This window comes from Solanum dulcamara, chromosome 3 (assembly GCF_947179165.1).
Source record: "Solanum dulcamara chromosome 3, daSolDulc1.2, whole genome shotgun sequence".
Classification (NCBI taxonomy): Eukaryota; Viridiplantae; Streptophyta; class Magnoliopsida; order Solanales; family Solanaceae; genus Solanum; species Solanum dulcamara.
Window position 1 is genome coordinate 52,693,358 of NC_077239.1, and position 26,232 is coordinate 52,719,589.

At 36.8% G+C, this 26,232-nt stretch overlaps 1 protein-coding gene across 1 annotated transcript; it reads left to right on the forward strand.

The window, feature by feature from the left end:
• The first annotated feature begins 328 nt into the window (after window positions 1-328).
• On the forward strand, window positions 329-6,497 carry LOC129882598 (protein PEP-RELATED DEVELOPMENT ARRESTED 1, chloroplastic). The gene is made up of 9 exons (XM_055956975.1): window positions 329-813; window positions 1,085-1,240; window positions 1,867-1,935; window positions 2,022-2,192; window positions 4,924-5,067; window positions 5,230-5,370; window positions 5,452-5,517; window positions 5,654-5,713; window positions 6,061-6,497. The coding sequence occupies exons 1-9, from the start codon at window positions 484-486 to the stop codon at window positions 6,103-6,105; spliced, it is 1,182 nt and encodes a 393-aa protein (XP_055812950.1). The 5' UTR covers window positions 329-483; the 3' UTR covers window positions 6,106-6,497.
• The last annotated feature ends 19,735 nt before the right edge of the window (window positions 6,498-26,232 follow it).

Here is a 26,232-nt window from a genome sequence, read left to right on the forward strand (position 1 = left end):
TTTATCTCAAGATTAAGTAAATAATCACATCAGTCCTTGCACGATGATAAATAATTTAACAAGTCAATTCAAAATATACTACAATAATCATTCAACTATCATAATTCTAGAACGAGAAATTTATCTCACAACTAAAAATTTTAACAAATCATCCAACAAAATTATAAATAAATAAATAAATTCTCGCCTTCACAATGATTACTAGCTCTTCCCAGACAATGCTTTTATTTTTATGTCAAAAACAATTCAAACACATTTTGCATAAGCAAATATTTGCGTCTGATTCGATTAGTATTCTGATTAGAATGGAGAAAGGTAAAAATGACACGGGCCGTCTTAGGTCAGCTAGTAGAGTGCAAGGCTTTTAACCATGCGGTCGTGGTTCGACCGGCGTTTTCCATTTTTTAAAAATTTTGCATCTAATCCCACACCCTGAAAAAATAAAAAATAACAATTGTAATCCCCTCTTTCGTCATTTCATCCATGGCGTTTCTCTCAATCCCTCTCATTTTCTTTCGAGCTGCTCCTGCAATTCCATCTTGTTACTCGACTCTATCAGCATACCATTTTCTTCAACCAGAAATTCGCAATCAGTATTCATTGCAAGTGAAGTCATCCTGCAGACTAAACCTTTCGGCATTATGCACGAGTTGCGAGGTTGGCGCAGGATTTTTGGCGGAGGAATTCGGAGCTCAAAATGGAAGAATGGAAAATCATGGACCTGAAATTGGAGATTTCGATAGTTCTCAGTATGAAGTTCTTCTTAAAGGTGGTGAACAAGTTACTTCCGTCCTTGAAGAAATGGCCAAGCTAGTAAGTTTTCCCTTAATTGTATTCTATTCCTTTTGTCTTTGTGGTGGTACACTTTTAAATAATAACTACAAGTTTTCAGTATCTTTGATTCCTGGAAAACTTAAAACCCTAAACTCTCGTGGTTGGAAAATGCAGAGTCCATGTGAATGTAACATGATAGAACTTTCCCCATTTTTTTTTATTTAAGTCATTTACGGTTAGTTCAGTATGTCAGCCGGAGTAGTTATTCATCTCTTCAATATCCTTTGTTGGATACATATGTATGGAACAGTTGGAAGATATGAAGATGGATGAAGCATCTGAAGAGGTAGCAGTGCAATTGGCTGCACAAGGAGTGATTGGGAAAAGAGTTGATGAAATGGAGTCCGGGTTCATGATGGCCCTTGATTACATGATCCAAACTGCTGACAAGGACCAGGATGACAAGGTAGTATTATTTAAGGTTCCAGATCTGTTTTTTTCTTTTTGTTTTCCTCGTTCTTTTCTCTTAAGCAGTACTTTTGTCCTTGCATCACCTATCATTGTTTTGCCATGAACAATTCATTAATTAGTTTTCACTGTTGACACTTCTGGCACATTTTGTGTGGTAAGTTAATTTGTGTGCTGCCTTTGGAGATGGATTAGTAACAAATAGTTGTCCTTGATGATCTTCATGTAATTTCTGCCTAGTACAAGATGTAATGAAGTAAAAGTGTCTCATTCAGAAGCTTATTGATACTGATTTCTCTAGTACACAGTCAGGCTGTGTGCATGAATGTTGATTTCTCTCATTTTAGCTTTTTCATTGTATGGATGAATTTATTTCTTAATAAAAAAAGTTGACAATTAAAGGCACGAAAGGGAACCTTCTCCGTAATCAATTCTCCTTGATTGTTGGCTAGACTGAATGCTATATGATTTAGATGTCAAGCCAGATGTCTGATCCATATTATAGTCTCTTTTTTATGTTTCATTTTTGTGCCCAGTTTATGCCCATTTGTTTTCTGTAGAGTACTGCATTGATACAAGATGTATTCTGGGTGGGGATGTTAATAACAGAATTGTTTCTTTTAGCGCAAATCACTCTTGGAAGTTATCAAGGAGACTGTATTATCCCATCTTACCAAGAAGTGCCCCCCTCATGTGAGTATGCTGAATGACTAAATTATTAGCAGCATCCTTGCTCTAGTCTTTGTTTTGACATTGACTTGGATTTGTATGTTTTCAAGGTTCAAGTCATAGGCCTGCTCTGTAGAACTCCCCAAAAAGAAAGCAGACATGAATTGCTTAGGCGAGTAGCTGCCGGTGGTGGAGTATTTCAAAGTGAGAATGGCACAAAAGTCCATCTTCCTGGGGCAAATTTGAATGATATAGCTAACCAAGCGGATGATATTCTGGAGGTAGGCTCTTAATGTACTTGCATAGTCAGAGACAATCGAGCTGTTGGGATCTAACTAGATAATTTGTTTGCATCAGTTTCATTTGGCTATGAGTCCCTTAGGACGCAGGTTATCAGAAAGCACAAACTTTACAGGGGATGGAACATTCTAATTGTAGAGATCATCAGGCACTATGCATTATGTCACACATTTTGAAAAATGTTTATCTCAACATTTTCATGTAGTGATGTTAAAGAACTTCTGCTCAACCATCTTGGTCGGAAAATTTGTAGTGTTGATGCTGGTTGTTAGAATAGGAATAAGTATATACAATTCTACTTAGAATAGGAATAGGAATGGGAATAGGAATAATAAATAGTATCATACTTGGTAAAGGATTGTATTCTAGTGTATAAATAGGGTCTCTGTTTAATAAATGTAGAGACACAATTCAAGAATATTTTTCTCCAATATTTCTCACATGGTATCAGAGCCTCTACGATCTTGGTAGAGAATCAAAGTGCTTCCGCTGTCGGCGGGCGTAGAGTTCTGCCATCATTCCGACCTTACTCATATAATTTTATTGATTAGGTTGTGTCCACTTTCAACCGTCAACTCTAGTAATCCGGCGCATGAGCATGTTTCGGCCAGTTTTACTGTGATTTTCTTGTTTAAGATCTACTCATTCCTTGATTTCGAGACAATCCATATAGTTTATATCAGATTTCAAGCACTTCCTGTTTCATATTTACTTTTGCCAAAACAAAAAAGAAGTTATACTCAGATATTTTGGCTAGATTACAATGATATTTTCTCTCCCGTGGCTAAACTAGCATGTCTGCTTTTTCCTATCTATGGTTGTCATTCGTCATAGGCTTTTTAATCAGTTGGACATTAAGAATGTTTTTCTCCACGGTGATCTCGAGGAAGAAGTCTATATGGAGCAACCACTTGGTTTTGTTGCTTAGGAGGAGTTTGGTGGCCTTGTATGTTGATTGTGTAAGTTACTCTATGGTCTGAAACAGTCTTCTCAAGCTTGGTTTGAGAAGTTCAACATCACAATTCAGAAATTTATCACTCTGTGTTTTATTGACAATATTCATCAAATCCACTATTTCATGAGAATACCAAGCAGATTGAGATTGACTGACATTATGCATCAAATCTAGTATTTCATGAGAAGACTGAACATATTGAGATTGACTGTCAATTTTGTGAAGTCGAGCGATCAACTTGCAGATATTTCACAAAGCCTCTTATATGTCATCGTATTAATTACATTTGTAACAAGGTAGGTACATATGACTTGTATGCACTAGCTTGAGGGGGGAGTGTTTGAATAAAAATAGATATATACAATCCTACTTAGAATAGGAATATGAATAGTAATAGGAATATGAATAATAAATAGTATCCTACATAGTAAATGATTATATTCTAGTGTCTATAAATAGGGTCTCCGTGTAATAATGTAGATACACAATTCAATAATATTTTTCTCCAATATTTCTCACACTGGTTATTTGTAAGCTGTAAGAAACTTGTGCTTCATGCTTAATTCATTATTTATTTTTGTTCTCAAGTTACAGAATTATTAGTTTTTTTTATAAAAAATGGAAAAATGCAAGTCGTGGTAATGTCAAGTTTTAACAATAAACCATCTTACTTGGTTATCAGAGCCAAAAATGGTACTCCCTCCTTTTCAATTTGTTTGTATGGTTTTCACTTGACATAGAGTTTAAGAAAGTAAAGAAGACCTTTGAATCTTGTGGTTTTAAACTAAAATATGTAGAATATACCAAAATTCTATTTAATCTATTGGTCTTAAACATGTCATGTGGAAAGTTTAGAATTGAAGAGTTGCCAAAAAAGAAAAGAGATTCTTTTTGAAACACACTAAAAAGTAAAGTAAACCAAACAAATTGAAACGGAGGGAGTACATGGGTTTCAGTTAGAAACGTAACCTGCCAAAAGGCTTAGGGTAATCATCTTGTTTCGATTTTAATTTTGTCATGTCACTTTAGAGTTGTTAGTTTTCAGTCATCAATAATTAAAATAAATCTCTCATGTAAGTGATGGTTAGAGCCTTCCGTTAGCTTTTTTGTATTACGCTCTTTACACTTCTGTTTTGCGTGTTTCCAAATTCAATATATGTGATATATTTTATTCTTCGTTATCAGTTTTGACCTTTTTCATGATTTAAATATAATATCCATTTTATCCCCTTATTTTTGTTTTTTATAATTATGGTGGCCGAGCCAGCTTGCGCTTACCTCGACTAATTACACGACTTTCTTGCCACCTCCCACCTCCAACAAACAGGTACCGGATAACTCTGTCCACAAGACTAGGACAGATGGAATAAAATCACCTAGTATTTTTGTCTCGGCTGAGATTTGAACTCGAAACCTTAGAGTTCACAACCCAGTTAATTGACCACTAAGTCACATCATTGGGCGCCTATTTTATCGTTTTTAGAAATAAATTTAAATATTCGAAAATGACGCTGGAAGTAATATCCAATAGTGCATAGTAATAATTTAGCCCGGTGCTCCTATTACTATTAGGTTCGTTAGTTGCTTTCATGCTCTAGAAGCATCTCATGTTCCATTGTGAAAAAAAGTATAAACTGTTTCATCATGCTTAAGTAATAGTAATAAAATAACATCATGTAATGTGATTTCTGAAGGAATCCTTCATGCTAGTGTTCACTAATAAAACACTGGGTTGTCTGCAACTGTCTTCATTGCAGACGATGGAATCTCGTTCTGTTGTCCCTGACAGGAAGTTACTAGCTAGGTTAGTTTTAATAAGAGAAGAAGCTAGGAACATGATGGGAGGTGGAATACTTGATGAAAGAAATGATCGTGGCCTGAATATTCTTCCTGAATCAGAGGTTTGTTACTTCAAACATATATATCCCATGTTACATTTTATTTTGGTGATTGCCTTGCTGGAGGTTCCTTTGTGTAGTTAATCTGTGAAAAATAAACCACCTGAATGGCCTTTCTATTGCTTCTGCTTTGATTTCTGACGTTAGCATTTTATGGTCGTGCAGGTGAACTTTTTAACTAAACTTGTTTCCATAAGACCAGGCAAAACTGTACGCGACATGATAAAAAACGTGATGCTTGGTAAAGAAGAAGGTGCAGACAGTTCGGATGATGAAGTTGGTTCTGCTGGTGGAATTGCAGGAAGGGTGAGATTTTGTTCTGAGATGATATCATTTCTTTTTGAGAATTCAAAAAGCTTTTCAACTATAATTTTCTTTTGTTCCCAGGCAAGCGTAAGTGGGCGAAAACCATCACCTGTGCGTCCTGGCATGTTTCTTGAAACAGTTTCTAAGGTAAAGAGTTTCTAGTGCATAAGATTGTTGTTATTGGACATAGTTGGCAGCTTTGTTTCTGGTTCAATCTCCAGAAGCGTCGTAAGGAGCATGAGACGATTATAATAGCTTACCGCATCATATTGTGACTTTGTAGGTGTTAGGTGGCATATATGGAGGAAATGTCTCTGGAGTCACAGCACAGCATCTTGAATGGGTACACTCTTGTTAATCTTTGTTTCGGGTAGCATTTCATCTAGAAAGTTGCTTTGCTAAATCTTTACTTTGCTAGTTGACTTTCATCCCGATTTCTTAGATAGAAAGATTTTAGGGGAATCTTTAATTGTGAAAGTTACTTATGAGGTCTCCAAGTTTAACTTCCTTCAGTGTATCTTGCATGCCGTCTTTTATTTTTTGATAATCAGTTTACTATACTTGAGAGTACTTCCTAAAGTTTGGGAGTAGCGAGTTTTCTTCTCTATCGCAGATTGCTAAACGGCTGATTGTTCTTGACATCAATTCTTGACAAGTAGCTTACCTATATAATTTTAAATTGTGTTTCAGGTTCATCAGAACACACTTCAAATACTTCAAGAGATTGCATTCTAGTTGTTCCTTGCACTACTTCCCAGGAACTCTCGATATATCCTGCTTACTTATCTTGGAAGCTTCAAAAAATTTGGTATTTGAATATTCATCATAATCCATGTGTGATTTTTATTTTATTTTATTTGTTTTTTTTGGGGTTGAGGGAGGGTGGGGGTGGGGCTGGACTTTTCATCTTATACAGCAGTCTTCTTTAGTGCACAAAGAATTTTATGGTACTTATGTAAGTATAGTTGTCAGACGAACATGAATGGTCTAGAAGGTAAACATGTAGAATTTGAAGTAAAATTCTGAGACATCTACTGTTTTGGGAACACCCAAAGCAGAGCACAAGTACAGGTGTAAAAAGATTTGACGCAAGTAATGCTATATTCACTTTATTTTGTAATTTTCAATGTTGGAGTTGAAGTTATAGTTTTTGCAAAGAATAATGTAAGATCATTTGACGATGATTTTACTTTTTACTGGCAAAAGAGGCTGCATGTTGCAAATCGATCTTTGAATGATAAAGCAAACGTGGGTAGAATCATACTTTTAGGCATGTCCAATCACTAGCAATGATGATAAATGGGGGAGTCTAGATAAATCGAATCACAACATTAAAGATAGAAAATGTGTGTGCCCATGTGCGGTTTGGTCCTACCTGTCCTCTTATTCTCATCTCACTAACCTGTCCCGCACTCCAGACACCAGCAATGTTCCAATATTCAAGTTTCAATTTCCCAAAATGATGTTCAAAAATGAAATCCCTTTCTCCCGTGCTTCTACTTTTTCCTAATAATCCTATTTTGTTTCATTGAAAGAATAATTCTTGTAGTATCTATTGTACTTAATTTTGCCAAAGGGTTGGGCTTAGTGTGATGATCCGCCACATCATCAAATCAAATAGACACCACGTGGCGTGAAGTTGTCTATGTGGAAGCTTACATGAGAAAGAGGACTAGACTTAGTAGAATAATCTAGAGAAATGTGGGGATTTCCCATGGTAGATTTTAGAAGAATATAGATTTACGTAGAAAATTATTGGAATCTTCTAGAATTGTAAAGTATTCTAGAGAAGGGACTTACTTATAAATATGTAAAAATTTACACAACAATTATTATTTGCATATAAGTAACTACTAGAGAAAATTTAATAGTGTGACAAAAAAGTCTTGAATTTAAAAAAGATGACATTAACTTAGTCAAATGACATTAAATAGAATATGAACCTGATTAGAGTACTTGAAGACTTTGGGGTACATATTAGAATTTAGAAATTTTAAAATGTTTTTCCTCTTATTTCATTTTCAAATTTTAACATTTTCCTCCTTTTTTATTATATATCAATCTTACTCTCTTTTTCTTTTTCTCTCCCCTTCTTTTCAGATTTTCTTTCTCACTCCATCAATCTTCTTCTTTCTTTCCTAATTTCTCCATTCCGCCATCTTCTTCTTCTTCTTTTTTATCGTCTCCATTGTTGTCACTACCGTCACTGCTGCCATCGTTCATTCTTGTTATCACATTTTTTTATTTATCTTTTTTATTTTATTTGTACGATCTGTTTTGTTTTGATTTTGTAATTTTTCAAAAAAAAATTTAGTCGTTGAAACAAATTCTGCAAAACATCAAGCAACTATAATAGTTGTTACAACAATTGTGATAGTTATTGTAGCAACTATGATAATTGTTGTAGCAATTACGATAGTTGCTAAAAATGGTTGTTGCAATAACTATCACAGTTGCTACAGCAACTACAATAGTTGCTTGATTTTTTGCAGCAACTTTAACAATTGTTTGAATTGTTGCAGTAATTGTTGAATTATTATAACAACTTCTGTATAGTTGCTGCAGCAACTTCGGCAATTGTTTGATTTTTTTTATATAGAAAATAAGGTGTACATAGAAGGAGCTGGTGAATACGATAGTGATTGTGGCAGAGGAGAAGGTTGGTGGTGTTAGTGGAAGAAGAGGTGATGGTTGTTGTGGCTATGGTGAAAGAGGAGGAGGAGGTGATGTGATGGAGGAGGAGGGAGAATAACGTGGTGGTGGTGGTGATGGAGGAGAAAGAGTTAGCGGTAGTAGTAGAGGAGTTGATGGTGGTGAGAGCCACGACGACGACGATAAGAAGGGTAGAAATGATGTTGACGGTAGAGGAGGAGGGGGGTTGGGGTGGGGTGGGAGGGCCTTTGTGTAAATAATAAAACTTACGGGTTGCAAAATTGGGAAAATCAGGAGTTGCAACGCCGACAAGTCACAAATATAGACCAAGCCATAGTGGAGGCCAAGTCTTTGATGGGTTTTCGACACAAAAGGTCTGATAAAGGAAAAGAGTTGAAAGATAGCAACATTAAAGGTGGTGGAGACCGTTGAAAAGGAAAAGAGACCTACCAACAACGCTCGAAGATTCAAGAAGTCAATAAATCTGATTTCAAGAAGTTGAGCGACCACTAGATCTATGTTAAGAAAAACGCACTGGCCCATACGAAGGGATGCTACATATGTGGAGGAACGCACGGTTTCGAACATTGTCCAGACTTTAGGAGCCTTAGTGCCATTATGTGCGAGCAGAAGGTGAAAAAGCAAGAAGAGGGTACATGCACTGCAAAATTGGGTACGATAAGACTATGTGGAGCCGTTAAGAAGCAACATATCTAACCCGATGATAATGCAAATCAGTACATGGACGTCACCATCAACATCAAGCCGGCTCGTGCACTGGTTCGACCGATGTTGAGAGAGGTTTGTGCACTATTGGCATATAGGATCAGTTCAAGATCGAGTTTAAGAGGCAGTTCGTCCCAAATATTGTCTTGTACGAGGCAAGATGTAGACTTTGATAGCTGAAGCAGACGGGGAGCATACACGATTATATCAAGGAGTTCACCACCTTTTTGCTCTAAATTTCCAACCTCACTAGCAATGACTTATTGTTCCACTTTATGGACGGGTTGCAAAATTGGGCAAAGAAGGAGTTGTAACGCCGACAAGTCACGAATATAGACCAAGCCATAGTAGAGGCCAAGTCTTTGATGGATTTTCGACACAAAAGGTCTGATAAAGGCAAGGAGTTGAAAGATAGTAACATTAAAGGTGGTGGAGACCGTTGAAAAGGAAAAGAGACCTACCAACAACGCTCGAAGAATCAATAGGTGTATAAATCTGATTTCAAGAAGTTGAGCGGCCACTAGATCTATGTTAAGAAAAATGCACTGGCCCAGACGAAGGGATGCTACATATGTGGAGGAACGCACGGTTTCGAACATTGTCCCGACTTAAGGAGCCTTAGTGCCATTGTACGCGAGAAGAAAGTGAAAAAGCAAGGAGAGGGTACATGCACTGTAAAATTGGGTACGATAGGACTATGTGGAGCCGTCAAGAAGCAACATATCTAACCCGATGATAATGCAAATCAATACATGGACCTCCCCATCAACATCAAGCCGGCTCGTGCACTGGTTCGGCCGATGTTAAGAGAGGTATGTGCACTATTGGCATATAGGATCAGTTCAAGACCGAGTTTAAGAGGTAGTTCTTCCCAAATAATGTCTTCTACGAGGCAAGACGTAGACTTCGGTAGACGAAGAAGACGGGGAGCATACGCGATTATATCAAGGAGTTCACCACCCTTATGCTCCAAATTTCCAACCTCACTAGCGATGACTTATTGTTCCACTTTATGTATGGGTTGAAAATTTGGGCAAATCAGGAGTTGCAACGCCGATAAGTCACGAATATAGACCAAGCCATAGTGGAGGTCGATTCTTTGATGGATTTTCAACATAAAAGGTCTGATAAAGGCAAGGAGTTGAACGATAACAACATTAAAGTTGGTGGAGACCATTAAAAAGGAAAAGAGACCTACCAACAACGCTCGAAGACTCGAGAGGTCAATAAATCTGATTTCAAGAAGTTGAGCGGCCACTAGATCTATGCCAAGAAAAAAGTAATGGCCGAGAAGAAGGGATGCTACATATGCGGAGGAACGCACGGTTTCGAACATTGTCCAGACTTTAGGAGCCTTAGTGCCATTGTGCGCGAGAAGAAGGGGAAAAAGCAAGTAGAGGGTACATGTACTACAAAATTTGGTACGATAGGACTATGCGGAGCCGTCAAGATGCAACATATCTAACCCGATTATAATGCAAATCAATACATGGACCTCACCATCAATATCAAGCCAGCTCGTGCTTTGGTTCAGCCGATGTTGAGAGAGGTTTGTGCACTATTGGCACATAAGATCAGTTCAAGATCGAGTTCAAGTGGCAGTTTTTCCCAAATAATGTCTTGTACGATGCAAGACATAGACTTCGAGAGTTGAAGCAGACAGGGAGCATACACGATTATATCAAGGAGTTCACCACCTTTATGCTCTAAATTTCCAACCTCACTAGCGATTACTTATTGTTCCACTTTATGGACGGGTTGCAAAATTGGGCTAAGAAGGAGTTGTAATGCCGACAAGTCACGAATATAGACCAAGCCATAGTGGAGGCCAAGTCTTTGATGGATTTTCGACACAAAAGGTCTGATAAAGGCAAGGAGTTGAAAGATAGTAACATTAAAGGTGGTAGAGACCGTTGAAAAGGAAAAGAGACCTACCAACAACACTCGAAGACTTAAGAGGTCAATAAATCTGATTTCAAGATGTTGAGCGGCCACTAGATCTATGTTAAGAAAAATGCACTGGCCCAGACGAAGGGATGCTACATATGCGGAGGAACGCACGGTTTCGAACATTGTCCCGACTTTAGGAGCCTTAGTGCCATTGTGCGCGAGAAGAATGGGAAAAAGCAAGTAGAGGGTATATGCATTGCAAAATTTGGTACGATAGGACTATGTGGAGCTGTCAAGAAGCAACATATCTAACCCGATGATAATGCAAATCAGTAAATGGACCTCACCATCAACATCAAGACGGTTCGTGCACTGGTTCAGACGATATTGAGAGAGGTTTATGCACTATTGGCACATAGGATCAGTTCAAGACCGAGTTCAAGAGGCAATTTTTCCCAAATAATGTCTTGTACGAGCGAACATATAAACTTCGAGAGTTGAAGCAGATAGGGAGCATACACGATTATATCAAGGAGTTTACCACCCTTATGCTCCAAATTTCCAACCTCACTAGCGATGACTTATTTCTCCACTTTTTGGACGGGTTGCAAAATTGGGCAAATCAGGAGTTGCTACGCCGATAAGTCACGAATATAGAATAAGCCATAGTGGAGGCCAAGTCTTTGATGGATTTTCGACACAAAAGGTTTGATAAAGGAAAAGAGTTGAAAGATAGCAACATTAAAGGTGGTGGAGACCGTTGAAAAGTAAAAGAGACCTACCAACAACGCTCAAAGACTCAAGAGGTCAATAAATCTGATTACAAGAAGTTGAGCGGCCACTAGATCTATGCCAAGAAAAAAGCACTGGCCGAGAAGAAGGGATGCTACATATGCAGAGGAACGCACGGTTTCGAACATTGTCCTAAGTTAAGGATCCTTAGTGCCATTGTGCGCGAGCAGAAGGGGAAAAAGCAAGGAGAGGGTACATGCACTCTAAAATTAGGTACGATATCACTATGTGGAGCCATCAAGAAGCAACATATCTAACCCGATGATAATGCAAATCAGTACATGGACCTCACCATCTAAATCAAGACGGGTTATGCACTGGTTCGACTGATGTTGAGAGAGGTTTATGCACTATTGGCACTTAGGATCAGTTCAAGATCGAGTTTAAGTGGCAGTTCTTCCAAAATAATGTCTTGTACGAGGCAAGACGTAGATTTTGAGAGACGAAGCAGACAGGGAGCATACGGGATTATATCAAGGAGTTTACCACCCTTATGCTTCAAATTTCCAACCTCACTAGGATGACTTATTGTTCCACTTTATGGACGGGTTGCAAAATTGGGCAAAGCAGGAGTTGCAACGCCGACTTGTCACGAATATAGACTAAGCCATAGTGGAGGCCGAGTCTTTGATGGATTTTTTACATAAAAGGTATGATAAAGGCAAGGAATTGTTGAAAAGGAAAAGAGACCTACCAACAATGCTCGAAGAATCAAGAGGTTAATAAATCTGATTACAAGAAGTTGAGCGGCCACTAGATCTATGCCAAGAAAAAAGTACTGGCCGAGAAGAAGGGATGCTACATATGCGGAGGAATGCACAGTTTCAAACATTGTCCCGACTTAAGGAGCCTCAGTGCCATTGTGCGCGAATAGAAAGGGAAAACGCAAGGAGAGTGTACATACACTGCAAAAATTAGGTACGATAGGACTATGTGGAGCTGTCAAGAAGCAACATATCTAACCCGATGATAATGCAAATCAGTAAATGGACCTCACCATCAACATCAAGCTGGCTCCTGCACTGGTTCAGCCGATGTTGAGAGAGGTTTGTGCATTATTGACACATAGGATCAGTTCAAGACCGAGTTCAAGAGGTAGTTCTTCCCAAATAATCTCTTGTACGAGGCAAGACGTAGACTTCGAGAGACGAAGCAGACAGGGAGCATACACGATTATATCAAGGAGTTCACCACCCTTATGCTCCAAATTTCCAACCTCACTAGCGATGACTTATTGTTCCACTTTATGGATGGGTTGCAAAATTGGGCTAAACAGGAGTTGCAACACCGATAAGTCACGAATATAGACCAAGCCATAGTGGAGGCCGAGTCTTTGATGGATTTTCGACACAAAAGGTATGATATAGGCAAGGAATTGAAAGATAGCAACATTAAAGGTGGTGGAGACCGTTGAAAAGGAAAAGAGACCTACCAACAATGCTCGAAGACTCAAGAGGTCAATAAATCTGATTACAAGAAGTTGAGCGGCCACTAGATCTATGCCAAGAAAAAAGCACTGGCCGAGAAGAAGGGATGCTACATATGCGGAGGAACGCACGGTTTCGAACATTGTCCCGACTTAAGGATCCTTAGTGCCATTGTGCGCGAGCAGAAGGGGAAAAAGCAAGGAGAGGGTACATGCACTCTAAAGTTAGGTACGATAGCACTATGTGGAGCCATTAAGAAGCAACATATCTAACCCGATGATAATGCAAATCAGTACATGGACCTCACCATCAAAATCAAGACGGCTCGTGCACTGGTTCGACCGATGTTGAGAGAGGTTTGTGCACTATTGGCACTTAGGATCAGTTCAAGATCGAGTTCAAGAGACAGTTCTTCCCAAATAATGTCTTGTACGAGGAAAGACGTAGACATTAATGGAAACCATTACAAGTTTGGAGGAAGACATGGGTTACTAGGAGACATGTCGCCTTGCATAAAGAAGCTACTGGAAGAGAATAAGTATGTGATGCCTAACAAGCTTCCTAACCACCTGCCTCCTAAGCGTGAAGTAGATCATAAGATTGAGTTTGAGCTAGGAGCTAAACCACCTACATTCGCTCCTTATCGTATTGCACCACCTGAGTTGGAGGAGCTCATGAAACAATTGAAAGATATATTGGATGTCGGTCATATTCGTTCATCGAAGGCACCCTTTGGCGAACAGTGTTATTCCAAAAGAAGGATGGATTATTGTGCTTATGCATAGACTACCGAGCACTAAACAAAGTCACAATGAAGAACTAGTATCCCATCCCACTCATAGCTGACCTATTTGATAGACTTGGGCAATCCAAGTACTTTACCAAGGTGGACCTTCGGAAAGGCTTCTACCAACTTCGCATTACGGAAGGAGACGAGCCGAAGACAACAAGTGTGACGAGATATGGAGCCTTTGAATGGTTGTAATGCCCTTCGGCTTAACCAATGCACCTACTACATTTTGCACCCTTATGAACAAGATCTTTCATCCATCTATTGATCAGTTCGTGGTAGTATACTTAGATGATATAGTCATCTACAGTAACACCTTGGAGGAGCATATATAGCATTTAAGAAAGGTTTTCCAAGTCTTGTGGGAGAATGAGTTATACATTAAGAGGGAGAAGTGCGAGTTTGCACAAGAAAGGTACATTTTTTGGGCCATGTCATCAACAATGGTGAGCTACACATGGACGAGGCTAAAGTACGAGCTATCCAAAAGCGGGAGGCACCTACAAAGGTAATAGAATTAAGATCCTTCCTTGTCCTTGTTAACTACTATCACCGGTTCATCAGTGCATATTCAGCTAAGGCAGCACCACTGACCGAGTTGCTAAAGAAGAATAAGCCATGAGTTTGAACGGAACATTGTAAAAAGGTGTTTGAAGGCCTTAAGACAGTTGTGAAAGAGGAGCCAGTCTTGGCATTAATTGACTTTACCAAGACATTCGAGGTACATATAGATGCGTCTGATTTTGCCATTGGAGGTGTCTTAATATAGGATAAGCATCCCATAGCATTCGAGAGCCACAAATTAAATGAGACAGAACGATGTTACACAGTGCAAGAAAAGGAAATGACTGCCATTGTGCATTGCCTTCGCACATGGAGACATTACTTGCTCAGATCAAAATTCGTGGTCAAGACTGACAATGTGTCCACTAGTTACTTTCACACGCAGAAGAAACTTACACCGAAGCAGGCTAGGTGGCAAGACTTCTTAGCCGAGTTTGATTATGTACTAGAGTATAAGACGGGTAGGGGTCTTAGAATATAGAATTTGACTAATCACCCCAACTTAGCCCAAGAAGGATAGCCAAACCTACCTTAATTGCCGAAACCACACTTGAACATTTTACCAAACGATCAACCTTTGAATTCAACGTTCAAAATGAAAACCCACTATTAAAAATGAAACATATGTGTCATAAGGAGTTCAATGACACCCATATTGATAGGTTTCAGAACTGGGGGTAAAACAGGCCAAAAAAATTGATTAATCTCGAATTGGGTCAAATCTAGAATTTTATTGAAAAATCACATTTTACTAGTATTATGAAACTCATGGTTGCAAAACCCATAAAAATAGAGTACAAAATGAGTTAGAAATTACCAATTTCCACAAATTCGGATTAGGGAAGAACAAGAGGTTTTGGAGTTTGAAACTAAAATTTAGGAGTAAAAATCATTTAATAATTAATAAAAAAGGAAAGTTTTAGGTTAAGAATCACTTATCCAACGATTTCAGTCTAACACCTCTTCTCAAAATTGCCCTAAGGAGCTCGAAAACTCAAAAATGGTGAAAATAGGGCCTAAGGTCACGATCGCGATGAACAATGGAGAGCTGCACCAGAACCAAAAGCCACTTTTTCACATTTTAACGTAGCTCCAATTGGTATCGAAATCAACTTTTTCACATCTTAATTTTATAAAACTCAAGAATTTTTCCTTCACTAACTATTAAAACTTTTACACATTCAGCCATACAAACTGAAAAAATAAATACTCTGTGGCACTTATAATAAGGGTAAAATGGTAATTTTGCACAAATTTTCAAAAATGACCCTCAATGTCATTACACTTATCATATGGCTAAAGGATGGGAGGAGCAGCTTGACACTGCTAAGTCCTATTTGAACAAGGCAGTTAAAAGAATGAAGAAATTTGCTGACTGCAAGAGGCATTCCGTGGACTATCTTGTTGGCGACATAGTTATGGTGAAGATTAACCCAAGACAGTTTAAGACGCTATGAGTGATGCACCACAATATATTTCACAAATATGAGGGCCTATTTAAGATCCTTTCTAAGGTGGGCAAGATCTCATACAAGCTTGACATGCCTCCACATCTTAAGATTCATCCTGTCTTCCATGCTAGCATGCTTAAGCCATACCACGAAGACAAGGATGATCCAAGCAGAGGTCAATCGAGTCGTGCACGCATTACTATCACCGCCTTACATGATCGAGAGATTGAGAATATCATCGACTATCAGGCTATGCGGAGACAAGGGAAAAAGGCAACCACCATATTCCTCATCCATTGGAAGGAACAATAACTAGAAGAAGTCACATGGGAGCAGTATGAAGACTTGTGGCAATTCAAGACAAGATTTGAGAATTTATGAACCAACAATGCGCCGCGGTCGTCGCAATATCATGTGGGGGAGAGTGTGATGGCCCGCCACATCATCAAACCGCATAGGCACCACGTGGCATGAAGTTGACTATGTGGAAGCTTACATAGGAAAGAAGACTAGACTTAGTGGAATATTTTAGGGAAATTGTAGGAATTTTCCATGGTAGATCCTAGAATAATATAGATTTATATAAAAAGTCCTTAGAATCTTCTAGGATTGTTGAGTATTCTAGAGAAGAGACTTGTAAATATGTAGGGACTTACACAACAATTATTATTTGCATATTAGTTCCTAAGTTAATAGTATAAATAGAGGGACATCCATTTGAAAAAACCATCAAGAAAAAAATCAAAGTTCTCTACAATATAATCTTTCCTAGCGATCTTCTTGTGTTCTCTCTTCCATTCTCTTAGCGATTCCTAGAGTCTTAGGCTTACTTGACATAGTAAGATCGTGAGCAAGTAGTGCAAGAACGTGTACAATTTGTCAATTGCCGCACATGCACTTAGTAAAAGACTAAGGACGTGACATTAGCCATCGATTAGTGGGGCACATAAGTTGGTCAAACCAACTTATAAGCCCTTTTTAACTTATTGTGGTGTTTGCCAAATGCTAACTTTAAGCATAAAGTTCTTAAAATCAACCAAAAATGAAAAGTTAGGATTTCTATTTTTTTTTCTAAGTGGTTAAAGCCATTTTCTTTGACCATAAAAATTACTTTTATATCCCTTATATTTTAACTAAATTCCCAAACTATCATTTTTATTTTTTTAACCCTAAAATTCACATTATTTTCCTCATTTCTTCAGCATAAGCACTTTTATCCAAACATTCAACTTCTTATTTATAAAAATAACTTTCAGCACTTCAAATTTTTAAAAGCATTTTACAGAAAGGTATACAATTCATGTACACCATACTCATATACTTACAAATAGTTAAATTACTGAATAGTTTGTAGTGTATAAGTTGGTAGTTTATGATTTAACACGAATTTGTGATATAATACAGAAAGGTATGTGGATTACAATATTGAATGAGTGATATATGCTGCAAACATCAAATACAGTAATAAAAAATTTCAAGATACTTATGCAATATAGATTGAACTGTTTCCATGCGAAATTACATGGGAGATTCCATAACATGTTTTGGAAGAAATAGTGTTACCACCAGATGCAAGAAGGCAACCAGGAAGATCACTAAATAACGACCGTAAGAAAAGATTTAACGATGTGAAATTCAAGATGTCTTAAGTGAGTTGTAGTAAATGTGCTACATAAGGACATAGCAAAAAGACTTGCATCAAATTTCCACCGGAGAATTAACATTGTTGTTGTTTTTTTTTTTTTTTTTAAGTTAATTTTTGTTGCAGTTGAATACCATATGGTATTGTCGGTTTTCATTATTATTTTCGTTTTCTAATAAATGATTCTATTGTAATTCAATAGAAATAGCTTCAATGTTTATTTATACGAATTTGTTCTGTTGAGTACATTGTCAAATGCTATATGAGTCCATTGTCAAAAAGCCGGCTTTCATTATTGATATAAAACATTTTTGGGGTGAAAAGTTGATGTACGAATGGACTCATATATAGTGGTATATATAAAAGATATAAAATATTAATAATTATTGGTATAAAGATGGTTAAATTGTTGGTATGTATGTTTGTACGTTACATGGTTGGTGAAAATATGATACAGTTTTTTGAGGTATTTAATGGAGTAGAATTACCTAATAAATTTAATTATGTTATATATCAAATAAAAGTATATATAATTTGGTTATATAGTTTTCTCTATATGTTTGTATATTACGTGGTTGAATGTTTGTTGAAAATACTATACAATCATTTTAATATTTAATGGTAAATATTTAGTTAGATTATTATAGTAACACATGATATAAAATCCTCTTAATAACATTATTACGTAAAAATTAGTATGAGGTATTTGCTGGTATAATCTTATATCTAATTATATACCAATTTTATAAATGATTCTGTAAAACCTACATATTTCAAAAAATTATGTTTTACTTACATATTCCAAATAATCAAAAAAATAATTTTCTTTATGGTATAAATGATATTTTTGGTGAAGATTATATGTTATAATGGTTTCTCGTATACGTTCAATAATTAAATGTATATATTGTATTAGTTGTTGGTATTATATACCAGTGTTACCACATGATTCTGTAATGGCAACTTATTCAAAATGGTAAATTTATACAATAATGAATCTAGATGAACTTGAAAAAATTTGCTATGAAAAAACCAATTTTAACCTAGAATATATTTGCTTTAGAGGTGGAGAGATACGGAAAATTGATGTTAGTAGGAAGTAGAGAATTTTTTTTTTTACCTAGATAGAAGCAATGCAAGAGAGATGAATGACGGCTAGGCTACAAATAATAGCAATAGATATGATTGAATACAAGATAAAGAGAGAGAAAAATCAAACTACTTTAAAAGAGGTAACGTATAAGACTGTAATTGTGGTTAGAAATTCAAAAAGTAGTATAATAATTATCAATCCCACAAAACATACGAAAAAAATAATTATATAAATAAATCTCGAAAATTCAATTTTTTGTTATGTTTGTAATTAAAAACCTAGTTTTATAAATAAAAAGGAGTATACATATATCTTGTACATTAAGGTATTAAAGAACATATTTTTATAATTTTTCCTTTTTTTCATGAGATGAGATTTTAAGCAAACTATCAGATGGATAATTTGATAGCACACGACTTAAGAATTTTTAACATTGAACAAGGATGACAAAGGTCATTTTAGTATTTTTTTTTTGGTGAAAATAATTTTTACTTAATTTACCTTGAGAACCCAGATGTGTGTTCGCATTTTATTTAGTAGATCGAAAAATTTAGTTCAGATGCGTATAGTGTCTGTATATCATATGTACAACATTATCTTATGATTAAAGACATATGCTCTATGGAGAAGGAGAAAATATTATAGTACATGTTACATACTATTTGCAGAAATGTAGATCAAAACGGATTAACATAAGTTATTTCTTGACTTATTATTGTGTGAAACCTTATTGAGTACATTCACGATTCTAATTAGTAACTAAAAATTTGATTCTGTTCACTATCTTAGGATTCTGGATAATGATGATGTGTCACCATCCAAAATCGAGGTCATGATGACACATATCCCAACACCCAACCTGATTTGTAAGCCGAGTATTAAATCACATACAAGAGTCCCAAAGGGGATGTTAGGCCACAATTATGAGGAAAAAAAGTACAATGAAGAATTTTTCTAAAATCTGGTGTCATAAGTATAAAGAACATCTAATATAACTGTTGAATCTAAAATACATCACAAGTCTTCAAACCATAGTAAAGACTGAAATAAAAAGATGGAACAAATGTCGATCCGGAGAACAGGATCTCATACCAATCCAAAATGTATCTATCCACTAGAGGTGATCTATAACTACGTGTTATACCCTGATTAGGATCTACATCAAAAGTGACACAGAAGTAGGGGTGAGTACAATCCATATGTACTCAGTAGGTTTGATTGACTGAGTATAAGGAATCAATCATACTTATGAAGTAAACTAAAAAACGCTAACCTATATATAGAAAAAGTCCCACACCGGCATCAGTACTTCCAATTTATAAGAAAAAGCGCGAGCAAAGTAAATACATAAGGTCAACAGTTCATACGTTATTAACCCAGTCAAATAACTCAAAGATCAACCAATGCCATGAGATGATGCTATGATGTGGTGGTACGGTGAAATCAAGGTTGTCGCACAATCTGTTGTACATAACTAGTCGAGCTAAGGCTTCCAGACAAGGAGCCATGAGGGAATCGCAGTCCATATACCAAATCACAATCTCAACATCTCATCAACTTGTTACCTAGATCATGGTCAAGGATATAAAAAGGTGTCTCATTTTCTTTCTCAAAAAGAATTTCCACATTTCTCAACTTTCCAAGAGCCACGATATGATGAATGAGGATGAATGAATCACAATACATAGCATGGAGGCAAAAATCAACTCAACATGTACAAGAGGGTTCAAAATCCTTAAAACTCAATCTAAACATGATATACACCCTCAAATAGATAGTAGTGGGAAGGAATACATTGAAATAAGTGTTCACCCCTTTGAAAAACGTTTCATTTACTCAAGTATGATCAAAACCCCAACTCAACTCCTCATGCGGGCATTACAAGTCAAATAGTTTTACAAACCTCTCTCATAGGAAATATGAATCACATATTCACAAGCAAATAGAATAACAATTAAGGCCCCCACACGGACTAAACTCACAAGCAAATCCCCACATGAGCATCACAATATAAAAAAGAATCCCAATTTACATTACAATCCCATCCCAAAGCCTATAACATAAGAATGATCAATTACCCACTCTTAGTCTAAAAAAAAAATAGCCAAACCTATCTCGAAGGTCGAAACTTCACCCGAACACTCTAATCGAAGTTGTACTCTCAAACACTCACTCAAAAATGATCCCCAACTCTCAAGAATGGAAAGAGTTCATCAAAAGGAGTTCAACGATACCCATATTGCAGTGTTTAAGAATCGGGGTCAAAATCATAAAAAAAATACTTCAGAAATGAAAAGGGTAAAACTGAAAATTTATTTGAAATTTAGATTTTACACATCAAGAAGAGTTTGTGGTTAAACAATATCACAATCTTAACTAGGGCCAAGCCGTGATACGACGATCGGGATGAAAGGGACCCCAACTAAGCCATCTTAGCATACATTACATATATAAGGTAAAGAAAACATGATAAGGATGAGAGGAAATAAACTTCAAGGGGATGGGACTAAGGGATAGAATCAATCAACCAATGTCCAAGTGGACTACCTCATAATATCGTCTATATATGCCTCTAGTCTAGTCATTGAAGGAGGCTTAAGACATGCTCCTAGCTCATCTAAAAATATAAGAAGAAGTCAAAAAGTAGCAACATGAAAGGAAAATCATTGCCCTAGATAAGATGAGGACTCACCAACTCTTTGATAACTAAGCAACTATAGCCACGAATAGGGTGATTGTGAGTGTTGTCCATCCCTACATTATTAGACAATGTAGGCAAAATATGTGTTAGTACATAGAAGGTACTAAGTATGTGAGATATGCATGAAAAAATAAAGGAACGTGAACAATATGCCATAAGATGCATGACCAGTCATAATAAACATGAGTAAGGCTTAAAAGAATTTGAAAACATATGAAAACTCTTGGTCAATGCATATCATAAAACTTCATCATAATAGCTTTAACATTTAACTTGTGTGGGATAAGACGTTTAGCCAACATCTTATACCATGCGAGCTATAACATGGAATCCGATGGAACCCTCATCGAGAAGGGGGTGGCTACCTTGCCAGCGTATACTCCATCATTGTACTCAACTCAACTCAACTGTTCTATATGTGGATCCACTAGCTATGCCATAAAGGCAATCCTATGCGGACAACATAGTTTGAGACTTTAGGTTGCTACTAGGATTCCCTTGGGTAACTAACTGCGTTACTGGACCGAACCCCACCTAGAAGTCCTCTTGGTGCTTAGTCAATATCCCAAAAGAAACTCATAAAAACATGATCATAACACAATAGTGAAAGATAACAACTACCTATCAATCCATCTTTATAAAACATATTAGGAATAGCTAATGAACTTTAGTTATTCATAGGAATCCATAAATTCAGTGATAATTATCTTTATCACCATCTTTAAACATTATTGTGTGAGAATTATACTTATCACACCATAACAACTTGCTTGATCATAACCCGATCATTATAATAACTTCATCATTAAATCATAATCTCAACTTTAAATCATAGAACTTTCCTTGAAAATCATTAAGCTCATAATCAACTCATGAAAATTATCTTTAACTTCATAATTATAACTTGAAAATAGCTTTATGCATGGACATTCATAATTCAACTTAAAATCATGCAATTCATATAAAAACATGCTTATTAGGATCATTGATAATCATATAAAATGAAATTGAAACAACCTAATGCAATTCATCAAAATTAGGGTTCATAAATCAATTGAAAATTGGAGGAAACTTGAGAAAACTTTGGGACTCCATGGGTGAAAGGAACCCATGAATCAATCCCCACGTACCTTAAGTGAATTCACTTAGAATTGAAGAAGAAACCTTGAAGAAATCTGAAACCCTAGCTTAAAACTTGGAGAGGAATTCTTGAGAGAATTTGGTTCTTGCCTTAGGAGAATTTAGAAGAATGTTTTAGAATGAGGGAAATTTCAAAGGATTGGGTAGATGTAGGCTTGAACTTAGACATAATTGTGTCTAGGTTCATTGAACCGAAATTTAGAAATGACATAAATATCCTTCATTAAAACACATATTTTGACGCTACGAGATGATTCTACAAGTCGTAGAAAAGTTGGTGAGTCATCAAGATGAATCTTCCTGCAGGTCTGAGAAAAAATCTAAAAAATCAAGCATCTAAATTTTGCAAACGATTCGTTTCTGTGACTTGTCTTCATGAACAAGAATCATAAAGTGCATTCGTCCTGTAGGTCTCAAAACTGCAAACTTGAGGGCCTCTGAACTTTGGTTACAAGTTGTGTCTACTACTCGTAATAATTCCTATGAATCAACCTGTTAAGTTATAGACTTGATTCTGAGAAACTCTGAAACATGGGCCTCTAAAGTTGGGCTATGGGTCAGTGTTATGACTCGTAGGACCTCTTATGAGCTATGGTCATGACCAACACTCAAGATTCCCTCTACGACTCGCCCCTACGAGTCATAGAAATATCTATGAGTCTTACAGTGAGTCATAATATTGAGTCCAATCTACATTTTGAGTAATTTCATCTTGGTTCCAACTTTCCAACTTCCGGGGTCTAACAAAAAACCCATTAAAATCGATTAAGAAACGGATTAAAACCTTCAAATTACCAATTTTCCAATTTAGGGGAAAATCTCAAAACTCACATTGAAATCTTGATTTTAAAAGGTTTTTGAAGGATGAAAATGATAGGAAATGATTTAGAAATGAAAAACTGATTTACTCCAATGAATTTCCTCAAAACAGTGCTTCAAAAATCACGTCCCCAAGCTTCAAACAAAGTATCAATGGAGGAAATGGGAAGAATCCCAAAATTGAACCTTGTTCAGGTGAAAAATGTACTTTGCGATCGCGAACCACTAACTCCCACGATTGCGAAGTACTAGAGAATCGACTCATTCCGATCACAGACCCCTAATCACGATCATGAAGCTCACGCATAGAAGGATCCTATCATGATCACGTGACTCCTCATTCATGATTATGAAGAATAGTATGTCTGATACATCATGATCGTGTGACCTTGTATCACGACCGTGAGGAACAATTTTTCCTCTACACCATAAACAAAAACTGCAGCAACACTAACTGAAAAAATATTTCTATGATGAAAATACCCTCCCGGATTCCTTTTTTTGCCTAAAACTCAACTTTTAGGCTAAATTCTCAATATGCATTCTAAGGTCTCAAGGCTCCAACTCAACACTCAAATAGATAAAAATCAACGTTCCAGATGCCATTGAACTTACAAATTTCCCATCCGATGCTCAAATCTTGATATGTTGACCAAAGTTAAATATTTCATCAAAATTTCACTCCAAGGCAAAAATCTTACCCAATCACATTGAAAACCACACCAACCATCCCCTCAACACAAAAAATCATGAAAACGCTAAGAGGGGGGGAGAGCAAAATGGTCATTTCTTAGTCAAAAGTAATTTCTCAAAAATTGGGATATTACACTATCCACCACTAAAATACATGTTCATCCTCGAATGAAAAGAAAAGTAAAATACCTATAGGATTGAAAATCTAAGGGTATCTACGATGCATGTCAGACTCCACCTCCCATGTAGCCTCATCAAAAGGTCGGTGCCTTTGCTGCACCTTCACTAAATCAATAAGCTTTGATCTCAGCTGTCTAGTCAGCCTATCCAAGATAGTATGAGGCTCCTCCTCAAAGGAGAAGTCTTGATCCTAAGAAACTGAGTTTCACTGAATCACATGAGAATCATCGTATCGATATCGCTTATGCATCAATACATGAAACATAGTGTGAACAATTGAGAGGTTTGGAGGCAAGGACAATTTATAGGCCACCTCCCTGTACTTTTTTGAAACCTCAAAAGGGCCAATAAACTTCGAACTGAGCTTCCCTTTTGTTATACCCCATACTTTGGTACTGTGAGATGTGTTATTAATCTTCTTGAAAGTGGTCATATGACCCCTAATGGCTACAATGTGACTAAACAATCCTAAGAAAGGGAGGATGAGGCCGTCCCAAATGATTGGAAGTAGATTTGGAAGGATGTGAAAGGAGTTGGAGGCTAAGTAAAAAGTCGTGGAACCCAACTTACTCGCATAAGATACCAACTTGGACTTTTTACAAAATTAATCTACTTGATTATACATCGAGATTAAGTAGCAAAGATTATATATATTTTTAAAGTAAAATGAGATTACGAACCTACGAAAAAGAGCAAAAACTAGATTCCGAATTTACGAAAAGAAGAAAGTAGGTGAAAAGTAGGTGATGCACCTAATTGGGGTAAGTAGGTGACACACCTACTCAAGGTGGGCCCACGCTACCATGTGGCAGCATATGAGTGGCCTCATGGATGAGGTGGAGCCCTAGGAGCTACCGCGTATCACCCCTAGGGGCTGCCATATGTCCCATCCTAAGGTGGTGTATATATGTATGCTATGCTGAAGTATATCTCATTTTCATCTTTACTTAGCAAAAAAAAGGAGAAAAAATGTGAGAGAAAGAGAGACTAGCTACAGATTGCTTCCTTCAAAGGTTAGTCTCTAATTTTTCTCCGTGAATTAATTATCTAAGTTATTTTAGATCATGTGGAGATGTATATATGTATTTTATGATTACTAAGGAGTTATTTCTTCATCTGTACACTTGGAAAAATTAGAGAGAGACTTGAGAGAAAGAAGAGAGGAGGGCTACGACGTAGGGGCTGCCAAAGTAAGCCTCTGAACTTCACTCCGTAAATTAATTTTATAAGGTATCCTAAGATAAATTGAGAGTGTTAATAACATAAATTTACTGGTTGGAGCAGAACCAAAAGAGTAACAAGCAGCCATGATGTTTTAGCCGCGCTGGATGAACTTCCGAGGCGAGTTTTGGCAAACTTTGGCCAATTTAGGGTAAGGTAAGGGTTTTTATTTCAATTTGGAGTTTGTGGTGTTGTTATGGAGTGTATTACACGTCTTATATGTCGCTTGAAGTATAAAAATTTCACAAGGATGCTTGACGTTAGAAATAAACTAAACTAAGGTCGTTATAGTTAAATCAAAGTCATGTAGTGTGTTGTGGTTGTTGTGCTGCGCTTGTAGGTGGGTTGATTGTGTGTTGAAGGGTTATGAAGTGTTAAAATATTGGTGTTGGAGCTTCTGGTTGCATCCACATGACCCTCCATTTCGTATGGTTAAAGATTTTGCGAAATAAAGAGCTAAGACCCTACTTTGGCGTCATAGTTTTGGGTGAGTTGTGTGGCACTTGTATTGCGTGATATGGTAGTGATTTGATGGTTTATTTCTGATTCTTGTTGTTATTTATATGGATTCTAATGTTAGAGGTTAAAATTAGAAGTTCAAATAGGGCAAGTAATAGGGGAGATGCTACCCGATTTCCATTAACTTTAAAGCTAGCCAATAGACTAGTCGAAGAAGGCGAGTAAGGAAATGGTGCCTATAGATACTTGAGTATAGATTTGGAAGTTGGAAAGTTGAAATTTAGTAATCTTGGTATTACTCTCATGTTAAATAGGTTGCAGGAGAAACAAAACAAGATGGATGACAATCGAGCTACTACAGGTATGTAAAACCTATCTTTCCTTTCTTTTGGCATGTCTTCAAGTTAAGTAATGAATGATATGAGATCGAGGGTAAATCTACTCATAAATGCCAAGCGTAGTTCCCAGTACTTATTTACTTCTTGATGATGGAACTCTTATAGTAATTGAACTGGGGATTCTCAATCCTTCCATATGTTAGGAAGGGATGAGTATGTAAATCTTATCTCTTTCTTTCTTTTGGCATGTCCTAGTCTTAAGTGGATTGTCTATGTAATGTGGG